The 19,576-nt window shown below is 41.1% G+C and overlaps 1 protein-coding gene across 9 annotated transcripts in view; it reads right to left on the bottom strand.

The window, feature by feature from the left end:
• Positions 1–18,510: 18,510 nt before the first annotated feature.
• Positions 18,511–19,576, bottom strand: part of LOC137439001 (schwannomin-interacting protein 1) — a 322,566-nt gene continuing 321,500 nt past the window's right edge. For all 9 annotated transcript variants that reach the window (XM_078767606.1, XM_068134553.2, XM_068134555.2 and 6 more), the window contains one exon: positions 18,511–19,534. In XM_078767606.1, coding sequence (XP_078623732.1) covers positions 19,483–19,534 — 52 coding nt within the window. In that variant the 3' untranslated portion in view covers positions 18,511–19,482. The remainder of the gene's footprint in view (positions 19,535–19,576) is intronic.

Here is a 19,576-nt window from a genome sequence, read left to right as displayed (position 1 = left end):
ATTACAGGTTTCCTGTATCCTCATGATTACAGGTTTCCTTTGTCCTCATGATTACAGGTTTCCTTTGTCCTCATGATTACAGGTTTCCTTTGTCCTCATGATTACAGGTTTCCTTTGTCCTCATGATTACAGGTTTCCTTTGTCCTCATGATTACAGGTTTCCTTTGTCCTCATGATTACAGGTTTCCTTTGTCCTCATGATTACAGGTTTCCTTTGTCCTCATGATTACAGGTTTCCTTTGTCCTCATGATTACAGGTTTCTTTTGTCCTCATGATTACAGGTTTCCTTTGTCCTCATGATTACAGGTTTCCTTTGTCCTCATGATTACAGGTTTCCTTTGTCCTCATGATTACAGGTTTCCTTTGTCCTCATGATTACAGGTTTCCTTTGTCCTCATGATTACAGGTTTCCTTTGTCCTCATGATTACAGGTTTCCTCTGTCCTCATGATTACAGGTTTCCTTTGTCCTCATGATTACAGGTTTCCTATATCCTCATGATTACAGGTTTCCTTTGTCCTCATGATTACAGGTTTCCTTTGTCCTCATGATTGCAGGTTTCCTATATCCTCATTATTACAGGTTTCCTTTGTTTTCATGATTACAGGTTTCCTATATCCTCATGATTACAGGTTTCCTTTGTCCTCATGATTACAGGTTTCCTATATCCTCATGATTACAGGTTCCCTTTGTCCTCATGATTACAGGCTCCCTCTTTCCTCATGATTACAGGCTCCCTTTGTCCTCATGATTACAGGCTCCCTTTGTCCTCATGATTACAGGTTTCCTTTGTTCTCATGATTACAGGTTTCCTTTGTCCTCATGATTACAGGTTTCCTTTGTCCTCACGATTACAGGTTTCCTTTGTCCTCATGATTACAGGTTTCCTTTGTCCTCATGATTACAGGCTTCCTTTGTCCTCATGATTACAGGTTTCCTTTGTCCTCATGATTACAGGTTCCCTTTATCCTCATGATTACAGGTTTCCTTTATCCTCATGATTACAGGTTTCCTTTGTCCTCGTGATTACAGGTTCCCTTTATCCTCATGATTACAGGTTCCCTTTATACTCATGATTACAGGTTCCCTTTATTCTCATGATTACAGGCTCCCTTTGTCCTCATGATTACAGGTTCCCTTTATCCTCATGATTACAGGTTCCCTTTATCCTCATGACTACAGGTTCCCTTTATCCTCATGATTACAGGTTCCCTTTATCCTCATGATCACAGGCTCCCTCTGTCCTCATGATTACAGGCTCCCTCTATCCTCATGATTACAGGCTCCCTATATCCTCATGATTACAGGCTCCCTCTATCCTCATGATTACAGGCTCCCTTTATCCTCATGATTACAGGCTCCCTTTATCCTCATGATTACAGGTTCCCTGTATCTATATAATAATACCGTAAGGACTCGACTTTGTTATCCCTTTTACGCCGCACCCAGTGACCCGATGCTCACGGCACTAATGCATTTTCCATCTACGAACCGCGCTCTTTGTTTATCACGTACAGCCATACTCGAAAAATCTGAATTCGCCGACTTTGGGACCCAAAAGCATCCGATTATCGGCCGATACGACGCCATCTTACGACACCATCGTATTGGCATCTGCTGGGCGAAGGCGATGCGAGCCGTCCGCTGATTGGACAGTCAAGTGGTGTGCTGGGTGGTGTGAACCAAATGGTCTTTTTATTCCCTTGAACATTTAAAATTAGGATATATAAGGAAACGTCTTTATCGTCATTTTAATAAAGTTAAATGGAGTGACGTTGCGATACTCGGGGTGCGTTGCATAAATCCTCGTAACTCAGAGAGGTGTAGCAGGTGGCGAGACGTAAGGAAGCTTAAAGATAACGAGCTGAAAACAGACGAACGATATCCTTTCCGTGGATGTTCCACGGGTTTCACGTCTTTATCGTCATTTTAATAAAGTTAAATGGAGTGACGTTGCGATCAGTGAGTTGTACTTGAATACGAAGAGATAAAAGGATGGCATTGACTTCGAGACGGTACGTGATAGTTGGCTGCGGCTGGCTGATGCCGCGTTTTTTTTCTAAGTGCCATGGATGCTGATGGACATAATAAAGGTATCGGCTGATCTCTCATCGTAATATTACTCGATGGAAATGAACTGTTTCTTTGTTTGTCATTTCCTGTGCAATAATGTCAAATTGATGTCAGACATCCTTTTCTATTGACAGCTGCTCTCCTTTTCGATGGCATCGTCTATTGATATGCATGTTCTTCTTTCATATAATTTTACACATTCACAATCAGTATTTCAATTCTTGCAGACATTGGAAAGGAAGTTCACTCACAGGCCAACTCTCTGGCTCAATCACAGGCCAACTCTCTGGCTCAATCACAGGCCGACGCACAGGCGATGTAATTGTGAGTAGCATTTTTGCACAAGTGAAAATTGATCTTTCTTCCTAACTCTTACTCGGACAAGCAAATCCCCTATGCCATCCATAATGGTACACTCTATCCATACACCACATCCTCCCTTCCGTGGATGTTCCACGGGTTTCGGCTAGTCCTCATGATTACAGGTTCACTATATCCTCATGATTACAGGTTCCCTTTATCCTCATGATTACAGGTTCCCTATATCCTCATGATTACAGGTTCCCTTTATCCTCATGATTACAGGTTCGCTTTATCCTCATGATTACAGGTTCCCTTTATCCTCATGATTACAGGCTCCCTGTATGCTCATGATTACAGGTTCCCTTTATCCTCATGATTACAGGCTCCCTGTATCCTCATGATTACAGGTTCCCTTTGTCCTCATGATTACAGGCTCCTTTTATCCTCATGATTACAGGTTCCCTTTATCCTCATGATTACAGGCTCCCTGTATCCTCATGATTACAGGTTCCCTTTATCCTCATGATTACAGGTTCCCTTTATCCTCATGATTACAGGCTCCCTGTATCCTCATGATTACAGGTTCCCTTTGTCCTCATGATTACAGGCTCCCTATATCCTCATGATTACAGGTTTGCTTTATCCTCATGATTACAGGTTCCCTTTATCCTCATGATTACAGGCTCCCTATATCCTCATGATTACAGGCTCCCTATATCCTCATGATTGCAGGCTCCCTGTATCCTCATGATTGCAGGTTCCCTATATTCTCATGATTACAGGCTCCCTGTATCCTCATGATTACAGGCTCACTCTATCTTCAAGATTACATGTTCCCTCTATCCTCATGATTACATGTTCCCTTTATCCTCATGATTACAGGCTCACTCTATCTTCATGATTACAGGTTCCCCTTATCCTCATGATTACAGGTTCCCTTTATCCTCATGATTACAGGTTCCCTTTATCCTCATGATTACAGGTTCCCTTTATCCTCATGATTACAGGCTCACTCTATCTTCAAGATTACATGTTCCCTTTATCCTCATGATTACATGTTCCCTTTATCCTCATGATTACAGGCTCACTCTATCTTCATGATTACAGGTTCCCCTTATCCTCATGATTACAGGTTCCCTTTATCCTCATGATTACAGGTTTCCTTTATCCTCATGATTACAGGTTCCCTCTATCCTCATGATTACAGGCTCACTCTATCTTCAAGATTACAGGTTCCCCTTATCCTCATGATTACAGGTTCCCCTTATCCTCATGATTACAGGTTCCCTTTATCCTCATGATTACAGGTTCCCTTTATCCTCATGATTACAGGCTCCCTCTATCCTCATGATTACAGGCTCACTCTATCTTCATGATTACAGGTTCCCCTTATCCTCATGATTACAGGTTCCCCTTATCCTCATGATTACAGGTTCCCTTTATCCTCATGATTACAGGTTCCCTATATCCTCATGATTACAGGCTCCCTCTATCCTCATGATTACAGGCTCACTCTATCTTCAAGATTACATGTTCCCTTTATCCTCATGATTACAGGCTCCCTCTATCCTCATGATTACAGGTTCCCTTTATCCTCATGATTACAGGTTTCCTGTATCCTCATGATTACAGGCTCCCTCTGTCCTCATGATTACAGGTTCCCTATATCCTCATGATTACAGGCTCCCTCTATCCTCATGATTACAGGTTCCCTTTGTCCTCATGATTACAGGCTCCCTCTGTCCTCATGATTACAGGTTTCATATATCCTCATGATTACAGGCTCCCTCTGTCCTCATGATTACAGGTTCCCTATATCCTCATGATTACAGGCTCCCTCTGTCCTCATGATTACAGGTTCGCTTTATCCTCATGATTACAGGTTCCCTTTATCCTCATGATTACAGGCTCCCTGTATCCTCATGATTACAGGTTCCCTTTATCCTCATGATTACAGGTTCCCTTTATCCTCATGATTACAGGCTCCCTGTATCCTCATGATTACAGGCTCCCTGTATCCTCATGATTACAGGTTCCCTTTGTCCTCATGATTACAGGCTCCCTTTATCCTCATGATTACAGGTTCCCTTTATCCTCATGATTACAGGTTCCCTATATCCTCATGATTACAGGTTTGCTTTATCCTCATGATTACAGGTTCCCTTTATCCTCATGATTACAGGCTCCCTATATCCTCATGATTACAGGCTCCCTATATCCTCATAATTGCAGGCTCCCTGTATCCTCATGATTGCAGGTTCCCTGTATCCTCATGATTACAGGCTCACTCTATCTTCAAGATTACATGTTCCCTTTATCCTCATGATTACATGTTCCATTTATCCTCATGATTACAGGCTCACTCTATCTTCATGACTACAGGTTCCCCTTATCCTCATGATTACAGGTTCCCTTTATCCTCATGATTACAGGTTCCCTTTATCCTCATGATTACAGGTTCCCTTTATCCTCATGATTACAGGCTCCCTCTATCCTCATGATTACAGGCTCACTCTATCTTCAAGATTACAGGTTCCCCTTATCCTCATGATTACAGGTTCCCCTTATCCTCATGATTACAGGTTCCCTTTATCCTCATGATTACAGGTTCCCTTTATCCTCATGATTACAGGCTCCCTCTATCCTCATGATTACAGGCTCACTCTATCTTCATGATTACAGGTTCCCCTTATCCTGATGATTACAGGTTCCCCTTATCCTCATGATTACAGGTTCCCTTTATCCTCATGATTACAGGTTCCCTATATCCTCATGATTACAGGCTCCCTCTATCCTCATGATTACAGGCTCACTCTATCTTCAAGATTACATGTTCCCTTTATCCTCATGATTACAGGCTCCCTCTATCCTCATGATTACAGGTTCCCTTTATCCTCATGATTACAGGTTTCCTGTATCCTCATGATTACAGGCTCCCTCTGTCCTCATGATTACAGGTTCCCTATATCCTCATGATTACAGGCTCCCTCTATCCTCATGATTACAGGTTCCCTTTGTCCTCATGATTACAGGCTCCCTCTGTCCTCATGATTACAGGTTTCCTATATCCTCATGATTACAGGCTTCCTCTGTCCTCATGATTACAGATTCCCTATATCCTCATGATTACAGGCTCCCTCTGTCCTCATGATTACAGGTTTCCTTTGTTCTCATGATTACAGGTTTCCTGTATCCTCATGATTACAGGTTTCCTTTGTCCTCATGATTACAGGTTTCCTTTGTCCTCATGATTACAGGTTTCCTTTGTCCTCATGATTACAGGTTTCCTTTGTCCTCATGATTACAGGTTTCCTTTGTCCTCATGATTACAGGTTTCCTTTGTCCTCATGATTACAGGTTTCCTTTGTCCTCATGATTACAGGTTTCCTTTGTCCTCATGATTACAGGTTTCCTTTGTCCTCATGATTACAGGTTTCCTTTGTCCTCATGATTACAGGTTTCCTTTGTCCTCATGATTACAGGTTTCCTTTGTCCTCATGATTACAGGTTTCCTTTGTCCTCATGATTACAGGTTTCCTTTGTCCTCATGATTACAGGTTTCCTTTGTCCTCATGATTACAGGTTTCCTTTGTCCTCATGATTACAGGTTTCCTCTGTCCTCATGATTACAGGTTTCCTTTGTCCTCATGATTACAGGTTTCCTATATCCTCATGATTACAGGTTTCCTTTGTCCTCATGATTACAGGTTTCCTTTGTCCTCATGATTGCAGGTTTCCTATATCCTCATTATTACAGGTTTCCTTTGTCCTCATGATTACAGGTTTCCTATATCCTCATGATTACAGGTTTCCTTTGTCCTCATGATTACAGGTTTCCTATATCCTCATGATTACAGGTTTCCTTTGTCCTCATGATTACAGGTTTCCTATATCCTCATGATTACAGGTTTCCTTTGTCCTCATGATTGCAGGTTTCCTATATCCTCATGATTACAGGTTTCCTTTGTCCTCATGATTACAGGTTTCCTATATCCTCATGATTACAGGTTTCCTTTGTCCTCATGATTACAGGTTTCCTTTGTCCTCATGATTACAGGTTTCCTCTGTCCTCATGATTACAGGTTTCCTTTGTCCTCATGATTACAGGTTTCCTATATCCTCATGATTACAGGTTTCCTTTGTCCTCATGATTACAGGTTTCCTTTGTCCTCATGATTGCAGGTTTCCTATATCCTCATTATTACAGGTTTCCTTTGTCCTCATGATTACAGGTTTCCTATATCCTCATGATTACAGATTTCCTTTGTCCTCATGATTACAGGTTTCCTATATCCTCATGATTACAGGTTTCCTTTGTCCTCATGATTACAGGTTTCCTATATCCTCATGATTACAGGTTTCCTTTGTCCTCCTGAGTACAGGTTTCCTTTGTCCTCATGATTACAGGTTCCCGATATCCTCATGATTACAGGCTCCCTCTGTCCTCATGATTATAGGTTTCCTTTGTTCTCATGATTACAGGTTTCCTGTATCCTCATGATTACAGGTTTCCTTTGTCCTCATGATTACAGGTTTCCTTTGTCCTCATGATTACAGGTTTCCTTTGTCCTCATGATTACAGGTTTCCTTTGTCCTCATGATTACAGGTTTCCTTTGTCCTCATGATTACAGGTTTCCTTTGTCCTCATGATTACAGGTTTCCTTTGTCCTCATGATTACAGGTTTCCTTTGTCCTCATGATTACAGGTTTCCTTTGTCCTCATGATTACAGGTTTCCTCTGTCCTCATGATTACAGGTTTCCTTTGTCCTCATGATTGCAGGTTTCCTATATCCTCATGATTACAGGTTTCCTTTGTCCTCATGATTACAGGTTTCCTATATCCTCATGATTACAGGTTTCCTTTGTCCTCATGATTACAGGTTTCCTATATCCTCATGATTACAGGTTTCCTTTGTCCTCATGATTACAGGTTTCCTAAATCCTCATGATTACAGGTTTCCTTTGTCCTCATGATTGCAGGTTTCCTATATCCTCATGATTACAGGTTTCCTTTGTCCTCATGATTACAGGTTTCCTTTGTCCTCATGATTACAGGTTTCCTTTGTCCTCATGATTACAGGTTTCCTTTGTCCTCATGATTACAGGTTTCCTCTGTCCTCATGATTACAGGTTTCCTTTGTCCTCATGATTACAGGTTTCCTATATCCTCATGATTACAGGTTTCCTTTGTCCTCATGATTACAGGTTTCCTTTGTCCTAATGATTACCGGTTTCCTTTGTCCTCATGATTACAGGCTCCCTGTATCCTCATGATTGCAGGTTCCCTATATTCTCATGATTACAGGCTCCCTATATCCTCATGATTGCAGGCTCCCTGTATCCTCATGATTGCAGGTTCCCTATATTCTCATGATTACAGGCTCCCTGTATCCTCATGATTACAGGCTCACTCTATCCTCAAGATTACATGTTCCCTTTATCCTCATGATTACAGGCTCCCTCTATCCTCATGATTACAGGTTCCCTTTATCCTCATGATTACAGGTTTCCTTTGTCCTCATGATTACAGGTTTCCTTTGTCCTCATGATTACAGGTTTCCTTTGTCCTCATGATTACAGGTTTCCTTTGTCCTCATGATTACAGGTTTCCTCTGTCCTCATGATTACAGGTTTCCTTTGTCCTCATGATTACAGGTTTCCTTTGTCCTCATGATTACAGGTTTCCTTTGTCCTCATGATTACAGGTTTCCTTTGTCCTCATGATTACAGGTTTCCTTTGTCCTCATGATTACAGGTTTCCTTTGTCCTCATGATTACAGGTTTCCTTTGTCCTCATGATTACAGGTTTCCTTTGTCCTCATGATTACAGGTTTCCTTTGTCCTCATGATTACAGGTTTCCTTTGTCCTCATGATTACAGGTTTCCTTTGTCCTCATGATTACAGGTTTCCTTTGTCCTCATGATTACAGGTTTCCTCTGTCCTCATGATTACAGGTTTCCTTTGTCCTCATGATTACAGGTTTCCTATATCCTCATGATTACAGGTTTCCTTTGTCCTCATGATTACAGGTTTCCTTTGTCCTCATGATTGCAGGTTTCCTATATCCTCATTATTACAGGTTTCCTTTGTCCTCATGATTACAGGTTTCCTATATCCTCATGATTACAGGTTTCCTTTGTCCTCATGATTACAGGTTTCCTATATCCTCATGATTACAGGTTTCCTTTGTCCTCATGATTACAGGTTTCCTATATCCTCATGATTACAGGTTTCCTTTGTCCTCATGATTACAGGTTTCCTTTGTCCTCATGATTACAGGTTCCCGATATCCTCATGATTTCAGGCTCCCTCTGTCCTCATGATTACAGGTTTCCTCTGTCCTCATGATTACAGGTTTCCTTTGTCCTCATGATTACAGGTTTCCTTTGTCCTCATGATTACAGGTTTCCTATATCCTCATGATTACAGGTTTCCTTTGTCCTCATGATTGCAGGTTTCCTATATCCTCATGATTACAGGTTTCCTTTGTCCTCATGATTACAGGTTTCCTATATCCTCATGATTACAGGTTTCCTTTGTCCTCATGATTACAGGTTTCCTTTGTCCTCATGATTACAGGTTTCCTCTGTCCTCATGATTACAGGTTTCCTTTGTCCTCATGATTACAGGTTTCCTATATCCTCATGATTACAGGTTTCCTTTGTCCTCATGATTACAGGTTTCCTTTGTCCTCATGATTGCAGGTTTCCTATATCCTCATTATTACAGGTTTCCTTTGTCCTCATGATTAGAGGTTTCCTATATCCTCATGATTACAGATTTCCTTTGTCCTCATGATTACAGGTTTCCTATATCCTCATGATTACAGGTTTCCTTTGTCCTCATGATTACAGGTTTCCTATATCCTCATGATTACAGGTTTCCTTTGTCCTCCTGATTACAGGTTTCCTTTGTCCTCATGATTACAGGTTCCCGATATCCTCATGATTACAGGCTCCCTCTGTCCTCATGATTACAGGTTTCCTTTGTTCTCATGATTACAGGTTTCCTGTATCCTCATGATTACAGGTTTCCTTTGTCCTCATGATTACAGGTTTCCTTTGTCCTCATGATTTCAGGTTTCCTTTGTCCTCATGATTACAGGTTTCCTTTGTCCTCATGATTACAGGTTTCCTTTGTCCTCATGATTACAGGTTTCCTTTGTCCTCATGATTACAGGTTTCCTTTGTCCTCATGATTACAGGTTTCCTTTGTCCTCATGATTACAGGTTTCCTTTGTCCTCATGATTACAGGTTTCCTCTGTCCTCATGATTACAGGTTTCCTTTGTCCTCATGATTGCAGGTTTCCTATATCCTCATGATTACAGGTTTCCTTTGTCCTCATGATTACAGGTTTCCTATATCCTCATGATTACAGGTTTCCTATATCCTCATGATTACAGGTTTCCTTTGTCCTCATGATTACAGCTTTCCTATATCCTCATGATTACAGGTTTCCTTTGTCCTCATGATTACAGGTTTCCTTTGTCCTCATGATTACAGGTTTCCTCTGTCCTCATGATTACAGGTTTCCTTTGTCCTCATGATTGCAGGTTTCCTATATCCTCATTATTACAGGTTTCCTTTGTCCTCATGATTACAGGTTTCCTATATCCTCATGATTACAGATTTCCTTTGTCCTCATGATTACAGGTTTCCTATATCCTCATGATTACAGGTTTCCTTTGTCCTCATGATTACAGGTTTCCTATATCCTCATGATTACATGTTTCCTTTGTCCTCCTGATTACAGGTTCCCGATATCCTCATGATTACAGGCTCCCTCTGTCCTCATGATTACAGGTTTCCTTTGTTCTCATGATTACAGGTTTCCTGTATCCTCATGATTACAGGTTTCCTTTGTCCTCATGATTACAGGTTTCCTTTGTCCTCATGATTTCAGGTTTCCTTTGTCCTCATGATTACAGGTTTCCTTTGTCCTCATGATTACAGGTTTCCTTTGTCCTCATGATTACAGGTTTCCTTTGTCCTCATGATTACAGGTTTCCTTTGTCCTCATGATTACAGGTTTCCTTTGTCCTCATGATTACAGGTTTCCTTTGTCCTCATGATTACAGGTTTCCTTTGTCCTCATGATTACAGGTTTCCTCTGTCCTCATGATTACAGGTTTCCTTTGTCCTCATGATTGCAGGTTTCCTATATCCTCATGATTACAGGTTTCCTTTGTCCTCATGATTACAGGTTTCCTATATCCTCATGATTACAGGTTTCCTTTGTCCTCATGATTACAGGTTTCCTATATCCTCATGATTACAGGTTTCCTTTGTCCTCATGATTACAGGTTTCCTATATCCTCATGATTACAGGTTTCCTTTGTCCTCATGATTGCAGGTTTCCTCTATCCTCATGATTACAGGTTTCCTTTGTCCTCATGATTACAGGTTTCCTTTGTCCTCATGATTACAGGTTTCCTTTGTCCTCATGATTACAGGTTTCCTTTGTCCTCATGATTACAGGTTTCCTTTGTCCTCATGATTACAGGTTTCCTTTGTCCTCATGATTACAGGTTTCCTTTGTCCTCATGATTACAGGTTTCCTCTGTCCTCATGATTACAGGTTTCCTTTGTCCTCATGATTACAGGTTTCCTATATCCTCATGATTACAGGCTCACTCTATCTTCATGATTACAGGTTCCCCTTATCCTCATGATTACAGGTTCCCCTTATCCTCATGATTACAGGTTCCCTTTATCCTCATGATTACAGGTTCCCTATATCCTCATGATTACAGGCTCCCTCTATCCTCATGATTACAGGCTCACTCTATCTTCAAGATTACATGTTCCCTTTATCCTCATGATTACAGGCTCCCTCTATCCTCATGATTACAGGTTCCCTTTATCCTCATGATTACAGGTTTCCTGTATCCTCATGATTACAGGCTCCCTCTGTCCTCATGATTACAGGTTCCCTATATCCTCATGATTACAGGCTCCCTCTATCCTCATGATTACAGGTTCCCTTTGTCCTCATGATTACAGGCTCCCTCTGTCCTCATGATTACAGGTTTCCTATATCCTCATGATTACAGGCTTCCTCTGTCCTCATGATTACAGATTCCCTATATCCTCATGATTACAGGCTCCCTCTGTCCTCATGATTACAGGTTTCCTTTGTTCTCATGATTACAGGTTTCCTGTATCCTCATGATTACAGGTTTCCTTTGTCCTCATGATTACAGGTTTCCTTTGTCCTCATGATTACAGGTTTCCTTTGTCCTCATGATTACAGGTTTCCTTTGTCCTCATGATTACAGGTTTCCTTTGTCCTCATGATTACAGGTTTCCTTTGTCCTCATGATTACAGGTTTCCTTTGTCCTCATGATTACAGGTTTCCTTTGTCCTCATGATTACAGGTTTCCTTTGTCCTCATGATTACAGGTTTCCTTTGTCCTCATGATTACAGGTTTCCTTTGTCCTCATGATTACAGGTTTCCTTTGTCCTCATGATTACAGGTTTCCTTTGTCCTCATGATTACAGGTTTCCTTTGTCCTCATGATTACAGGTTTCCTTTGTCCTCATGATTACAGGTTTCCTTTGTCCTCATGATTACAGGTTTCCTTTGTCCTCATGATTACAGGTTTCCTCTGTCCTCATGATTACAGGTTTCCTTTGTCCTCATGATTACAGGTTTCCTATATCCTCATGATTACAGGTTTCCTTTGTCCTCATGATTACAGGTTTCCTTTGTCCTCATGATTGCAGGTTTCCTATATCCTCATTATTACAGGTTTCCTTTGTCCTCATGATTACAGGTTTCCTATATCCTCATGATTACAGGTTTCCTTTGTCCTCATGATTACAGGTTTCCTATATCCTCATGATTACAGGTTTCCTTTGTCCTCATGATTACAGGTTTCCTATATCCTCATGATTACAGGTTTCCTTTGTCCTCATGATTGCAGGTTTCCTATATCCTCATGATTACAGGTTTCCTTTGTCCTCATGATTACAGGTTTCCTATATCCTCATGATTACAGGTTTCCTTTGTCCTCATGATTACAGATTTCCTTTGTCCTCATGATTACAGGTTTCCTCTGTCCTCATGATTACAGGTTTCCTTTGTCCTCATGATTACAGGTTTCCTATATCCTCATGATTACAGGTTTCCTTTGTCCTCATGATTACAGGTTTCCTTTGTCCTCCTGATTGCAGGTTTCCTATATCCTCATTATTACAGGTTTCCTTTGTCCTCATGATTACAGGTTTCCTATATCCTCATGATTACAGATTTCCTTTGTCCTCATGATTACAGGTTTCCTATATCCTCATGATTACAGGTTTCCTTTGTCCTCATGATTACAGGTTTCCTATATCCTCATGATTACAGGTTTCCTTTGTCCTCCTGAGTACAGGTTTCCTTTGTCCTCATGATTACAGGTTCCCGATATCCTCATGATTACAGGCTCCCTCTGTCCTCATGATTATAGGTTTCCTTTGTTCTCATGATTACAGGTTTCCTGTATCCTCATGATTACAGGTTTCCTTTGTCCTCATGATTACAGGTTTCCTTTGTCCTCATGATTACAGGTTTCCTTTGTCCTCATGATTACAGGTTTCCTTTGTCCTCATGATTACAGGTTTCCTTTGTCCTCATGATTACAGGTTTCCTTTGTCCTCATGATTACAGGTTTCCTTTGTCCTCATGATTACAGGTTTCCTTTGTCCTCATGATTACAGGTTTCCTTTGTCCTCATGATTACAGGTTTCCTCTGTCCTCATGATTACAGGTTTCCTTTGTCCTCATGATTGCAGGTTTCCTATATCCTCATGATTACAGGTTTCCTTTGTCCTCATGATTACAGGTTTCCTATATCCTCATGATTACAGGTTTCCTTTGTCCTCATGATTACAGGTTTCCTATATCCTCATGATTACAGGTTTCCTTTGTCCTCATGATTACAGGTTTCCTAAATCCTCATGATTACAGGTTTCCTTTGTCCTCATGATTGCAGGTTTCCTATATCCTCATGATTACAGGTTTCCTTTGTCCTCATGATTACAGGTTTCCTTTGTCCTCATGATTACAGGTTTCCTTTGTCCTCATGATTACAGGTTTCCTTTGTCCTCATGATTACAGGTTTCCTCTGTCCTCATGATTACAGGTTTCCTTTGTCCTCATGATTACAGGTTTCCTATATCCTCATGATTACAGGTTTCCTTTGTCCTCATGATTACAGGTTTCCTTTGTCCTAATGATTACCGGTTTCCTTTGTCCTCATGATTACAGGCTCCCTGTATCCTCATGATTGCAGGTTCCCTATATTCTCATGATTACAGGCTCCCTATATCCTCATGATTGCAGGCTCCCTGTATCCTCATGATTGCAGGTTCCCTATATTCTCATGATTACAGGCTCCCTGTATCCTCATGATTACAGGCTCACTCTATCCTCAAGATTACATGTTCCCTTTATCCTCATGATTACAGGCTCCCTCTATCCTCATGATTACAGGTTCCCTTTATCCTCATGATTACAGGTTTCCTTTGTCCTCATGATTACAGGTTTCCTTTGTCCTCATGATTACAGGTTTCCTTTGTCCTCATGATTACAGGTTTCCTCTGTCCTCATGATTACAGGTTTCCTTTGTCCTCATGATTACAGGTTTCCTTTGTCCTCATGATTACAGGTTTCCTTTGTCCTCATGATTACAGGTTTCCTTTGTCCTCATGATTACAGGTTTCCTTTGTCCTCATGATTACAGGTTTCCTTTGTCCTCATGATTACAGGTTTCCTTTGTCCTCATGATTACAGGTTTCCTTTGTCCTCATGATTACAGGTTTCCTTTGTCCTCATGATTACAGGTTTCCTTTGTCCTCATGATTACAGGTTTCCTTTGTCCTCATGATTACAGGTTTCCTTTGTCCTCATGATTACAGGTTTCCTCTGTCCTCATGATTACAGGTTTCCTTTGTCCTCATGATTACAGGTTTCCTATATCCTCATGATTACAGGTTTCCTTTGTCCTCATGATTACAGGTTTCCTTTGTCCTCATGATTGCAGGTTTCCTATATCCTCATTATTACAGGTTTCCTTTGTCCTCATGATTACAGGTTTCCTATATCCTCATGATTACAGGTTTCCTTTGTCCTCATGATTACAGGTTTCCTATATCCTCATGATTACAGGTTTCCTTTGTCCTCATGATTACAGGTTTCCTATATCCTCATGATTACAGGTTTCCTTTGTCCTCATGATTACAGGTTTCCTTTGTCCTCATGATTACAGGTTCCCGATATCCTCATGATTTCAGGCTCCCTCTGTCCTCATGATTACAGGTTTCCTCTGTCCTCATGATTACAGGTTTCCTTTGTCCTCATGATTACAGGTTTCCTTTGTCCTCATGATTACAGGTTTCCTATATCCTCATGATTACAGGTTTCCTTTGTCCTCATGATTGCAGGTTTCATATATCCTCATGATTACAGGTTTCCTTTGTCCTCATGATTACAGGTTTCCTATATCCTCATGATTACAGGTTTCCTTTGTCCTCATGATTACAGGTTTCCTTTGTCCTCATGATTACAGGTTTCCTCTGTCCTCATGATTACAGGTTTCCTTTGTCCTCATGATTACAGGTTTCCTATATCCTCATGATTACAGGTTTCCTTTGTCCTCATGATTACAGGTTTCCTTTGTCCTCATGATTGCAGGTTTCCTATATCCTCATTATTACAGGTTTCCTTTGTCCTCATGATTAGAGGTTTCCTATATCCTCATGATTACAGATTTCCTTTGTCCTCATGATTACAGGTTTCCTATATCCTCATGATTACAGGTTTCCTTTGTCCTCATGATTACAGGTTTCCTATATCCTCATGATTACAGGTTTCCTTTGTCCTCCTGATTACAGGTTTCCTTTGTCCTCATGATTACAGGTTCCCGATATCCTCATGATTACAGGCTCCCTCTGTCCTCATGATTACAGGTTTCCTTTGTTCTCATGATTACAGGTTTCCTGTATCCTCATGATTACAGGTTTCCTTTGTCCTCATGATTACAGGTTTCCTTTGTCCTCATGATTTCAGGTTTCCTTTGTCCTCATGATTACAGGTTTCCTTTGTCCTCATGATTACAGGTTTCCTTTGTCCTCATGATTACAGGTTTCCTTTGTCCTCATGATTACAGGTTTCCTTTGTCCTCATGATTACAGGTTTCCTTTGTCCTCATGATTACAGGTTTCCTTTGTCCTCATGATTACAGGTTTCCTCTGTCCTCATGATTACAGGTTTCCTTTGTCCTCATGATTGCAGGTTTCCTATATCCTCATGATTACAGGTTTCCTTTGTCCTCATGATTACAGGTTTCCTATATCCTCATGATTACAGGTTTCCTTTGTCCTCATGATTACAGCTTTCCTATATCCTCATGATTACAGGTTTCCTTTGTCCTCATGATTACAGGTTTCCTCTGTCCTCATGATTACAGGTTTCCTTTGTCCTCATGATTGCAGGTTTCCTATATCCTCATTATTACAGGTTTCCTTTGTCCTCATGATTACAGGTTTCCTATATCCTCATGATTACAGATTTCCTTTGTCCTCATGATTACAGGTTTCCTATATCCTCATGATTACAGGTTTCCTTTGTCCTCATGATTACAGGTTTCCTATATCCTCATGATTACATGTTTCCTTTGTCCTCCTGATTACAGGTTCCCGATATCCTCATGATTACAGGCTCCCTCTGTCCTCATGATTACAGGTTTCCTTTGTTCTCATGATTACAGGTTTCCTGTATCCTCATGATTACAGGTTTCCTTTGTCCTCATGATTACAGGTTTCCTTTGTCCTCATGATTTCAGGTTTCCTTTGTCCTCATGATTACAGGTTTCCTTTGTCCTCATGATTACAGGTTTCCTTTGTCCTCATGATTACAGGTTTCCTTTGTCCTCATGATTACAGGTTTCCTTTGTCCTCATGATTACAGGTTTCCTTTGTCCTCATGATTACAGGTTTCCTTTGTCCTCATGATTACAGGTTTCCTTTGTCCTCATGATTACAGGTTTCCTCTGTCCTCATGATTACAGGTTTCCTTTGTCCTCATGATTGCAGGTTTCCTATATCCTCATGATTACAGGTTTCCTTTGTCCTCATGATTACAGGTTTCCTATATCCTCATGATTACAGGTTTCCTTTGTCCTCATGATTACAGGTTTCCTATATCCTCATGATTACAGGTTTCCTTTGTCCTCATGATTACAGGTTTCCTATATCCTCATGATTACAGGTTTCCTTTGTCCTCATGATTGCAGGTTTCCTCTATCCTCATGATTACAGGTTTCCTTTGTCCTCATGATTACAGGTTTCCTTTGTCCTCATGATTACAGGTTTCCTTTGTCCTCATGATTACAGGTTTCCTTTGTCCTCATGATTACAGGTTTCCTTTGTCCTCATGATTACAGGTTTCCTTTGTCCTCATGATTACAGGTTTCCTTTGTCCTCATGATTACAGGTTTCCTCTGTCCTCATGATTACAGGTTTCCTTTGTCCTCATGATTACAGGTTTCCTATATCCTCATGATTACAGGTTTCCTTTGTCCTCATGATTACAGGTTTCCTTTGTCCTAATGATTACCGCTTTCCTTTGTCCTCATGATTACAGGCTCCCTGTATCCTCATGATTGCAGGTTCCCTATATTCTCATGATTACAGGCTCCCTATATCCTCATGATTGCAGGTTCCCTATATTCTCATGATTACAGGCTCCCTGTATCCTCATGATTACAGGCTCACTCTATCCTCAAGATTACATGTTCCCTTTATCCTCATGATTACAGGCTCCCTCTATCCTCATGATTACAGGTTCCCTTTATCCTCATGATTACAGGTTTCCTTTGTCCTCATGATTACAGGTTTCCTTTGTCCTCATGATTACAGGTTTCCTTTGTCCTCATGATTACAGGTTTCCTTTGTCCTCATGATTACAGGTTTCCTCTGTCCTCATGATTACAGGTTTCCTTTGTCCTCATGATTACAGGTTTCCTATATCCTCATGATTACAGGTTTCCTTTGTCCTCATGATTACAGGTTTCCTCTGTCCTCGTGATTACAGGTTTCCTTTGTCCTCATGATTACAGGTTTCCTTTGTCCTCATGATTACAGGTTTCCTTTGTCCTCATGATTGCAGGTTTCCTATATCCTCATGATTACAGGTTTCCTTTGTCCTCATGATTACAGGTTTCCTTTGTCCTCATGATTACAGGTTTCCTATAACCTCATGATTACAGGTTTCCTTTGTCCTCATGATTACAGGTTTCCTCTGTCCTCATGATTACAGGTTTCCTTTGTCCTCATGATTACAGGTTTCCTCTGTCCTCGTGATTACAGGTTTCCTTTGTCCTCATGATTACAGGTTTCCTTTGTCCTCATGATTACAGGTTTCCTTTGTCCTCATGATTGCAGGTTTCCTATATCCTCATGATTACAGGTTTCCTTTGTCCTCATGATTACAGGTTTCCTATATCCTCATGATTACAAGTTTCCTTTGTCCTCATGATTACAGGTTTCCTTTGTCCTCATGATTACAGGTTTCCTATAACCTCATGATTACAGGTTTCCTTTGTCCTCATGATTACAGGTTTCCTTTGTCCTCATGATTACAGGTTTCCTTTGTCCTCATGATTACAGGTTTCCTTTGTCCTCATGATTTCAGGTTTCCTTTGTCCTCATTATTACAGGTTTCCTTTGTCCTCATGATTACAGGTTTCCTTTGTCCTCATGATTACAGGTTTCCTATAACCTCATGATTACAGGGTTCCTTTGTCCTCATGATTACAGGTTTCCTTTGTCCTCATGATTACAGGTTTCCTTTGTCCTCATGATTGCAGGTTTCCTTTGTCCTCATGATTACAGGTTTCCTTTGTCCTCATGATTACAGGTTTCCTTTGTCCTCATGATTACAGGTTTCCTATAACCTCATGATTACAGGTTTCCTTTGTCCTCATGATTACAGGTTTCCTTTGTCCTCATGATTGCAGGTTTCCTTTGTCCTAATGATTACCGGTTTCCTTTGTCCTCATGATTACAGGTACCCTTTATACCCGTGATTACAGGTTTCCTTTATCCTAATGATTACAGGTTCTGCAGTCAATCCACTGGACAGCATTGGTGGCAGGTGTGCTTTTTTATTAAATAAATATCTTATGTATTTACATCGAGAAGATGGAGGATGGCCACATTGGGACAACACACGAGCCGAAGTCACAGAATTCGCTGCAAAGTGTCAATGTTTGAACACAAGAGAAGCACCGAATGAACGAGCCATCGAGGTGAAGTTTTACGGTGTAAATGCTGATTATAAAAAATAAAAATATGAAATACAGTTGTGCGCATCGATGCATGCACGTGGGTCGTGCGGAGATGGTCACGATGTGGATGTTTGAGAAGATCGGGAATTCCGTGGTTGAATGATAGGAGGCAGTGCAGGTGACTCTACTGCAACGAATGAAACGGTTTGGCGTGTTTTAGAACATGCATTTTAGAAGCAGAAGAAGAAGAAGAAGAAGAATGATACGAGCAAACATGTTCTTGTGCACGTGCTGGTTGCCAATGACCCACCTGTTGGTTTTGGCACAATACACCACGCGTCTGCCTCACCATCAATATCTCAATGACAAGGTTATTCCCCTGATCCCTAAAATATTTACCATGTGCACTCACGATTCTCATGATTTCAATATTGACATCACAGTACCGGTAGGCCCGCATGGAACCAGCACAACAGTAGATACACCTGTGGGTTCTTACATGGTCCTGAGCAAGCGCAGTTACCGTTGGAGTTTTATCAGCTCCGTGTGCACAACTGATGTCTGTGGTCTCGCACTTCGGGCTCCCCAAGATGGCGGGTCAAGCAGGATTTCCAAAGAGCCAGTGATTCCATCCTAAAACTCTTTGTGAAATGGCTTTGATCAAATGAACAATGTACTTTGCTCGGTGGTGCGGACTCGAGAGGGCGAATACGACCGGCGGTGGGATGAGATGCAAGAAGCTCATTGTAGTAAAGGTGGGAGCAGGTGATTCCGGGAATTCCAAAGGTTATAAAGCAGAGCATCATGTTGCGGATAAGGAATAACTGCCCTATTTTGACAGCGGCCCGTCTACAAGATCTTTTTGCTGCCTCTCACCATGTCTGCGCAGATCAGGTAGGGGAAAAACAAGGAGATATCAGGAA

Source organism: Myxine glutinosa, chromosome 13 (genome assembly GCF_964187855.1).
Source record: "Myxine glutinosa chromosome 13, kmMyxGlut1.1, whole genome shotgun sequence".
In the NCBI taxonomy this organism is placed as follows: Eukaryota; Metazoa; Chordata; class Myxini; order Myxiniformes; family Myxinidae; genus Myxine; species Myxine glutinosa.
Note: the sequence above shows the minus strand (reverse complement) of the source record. Positions and strands in the feature narration are given on the sequence as shown.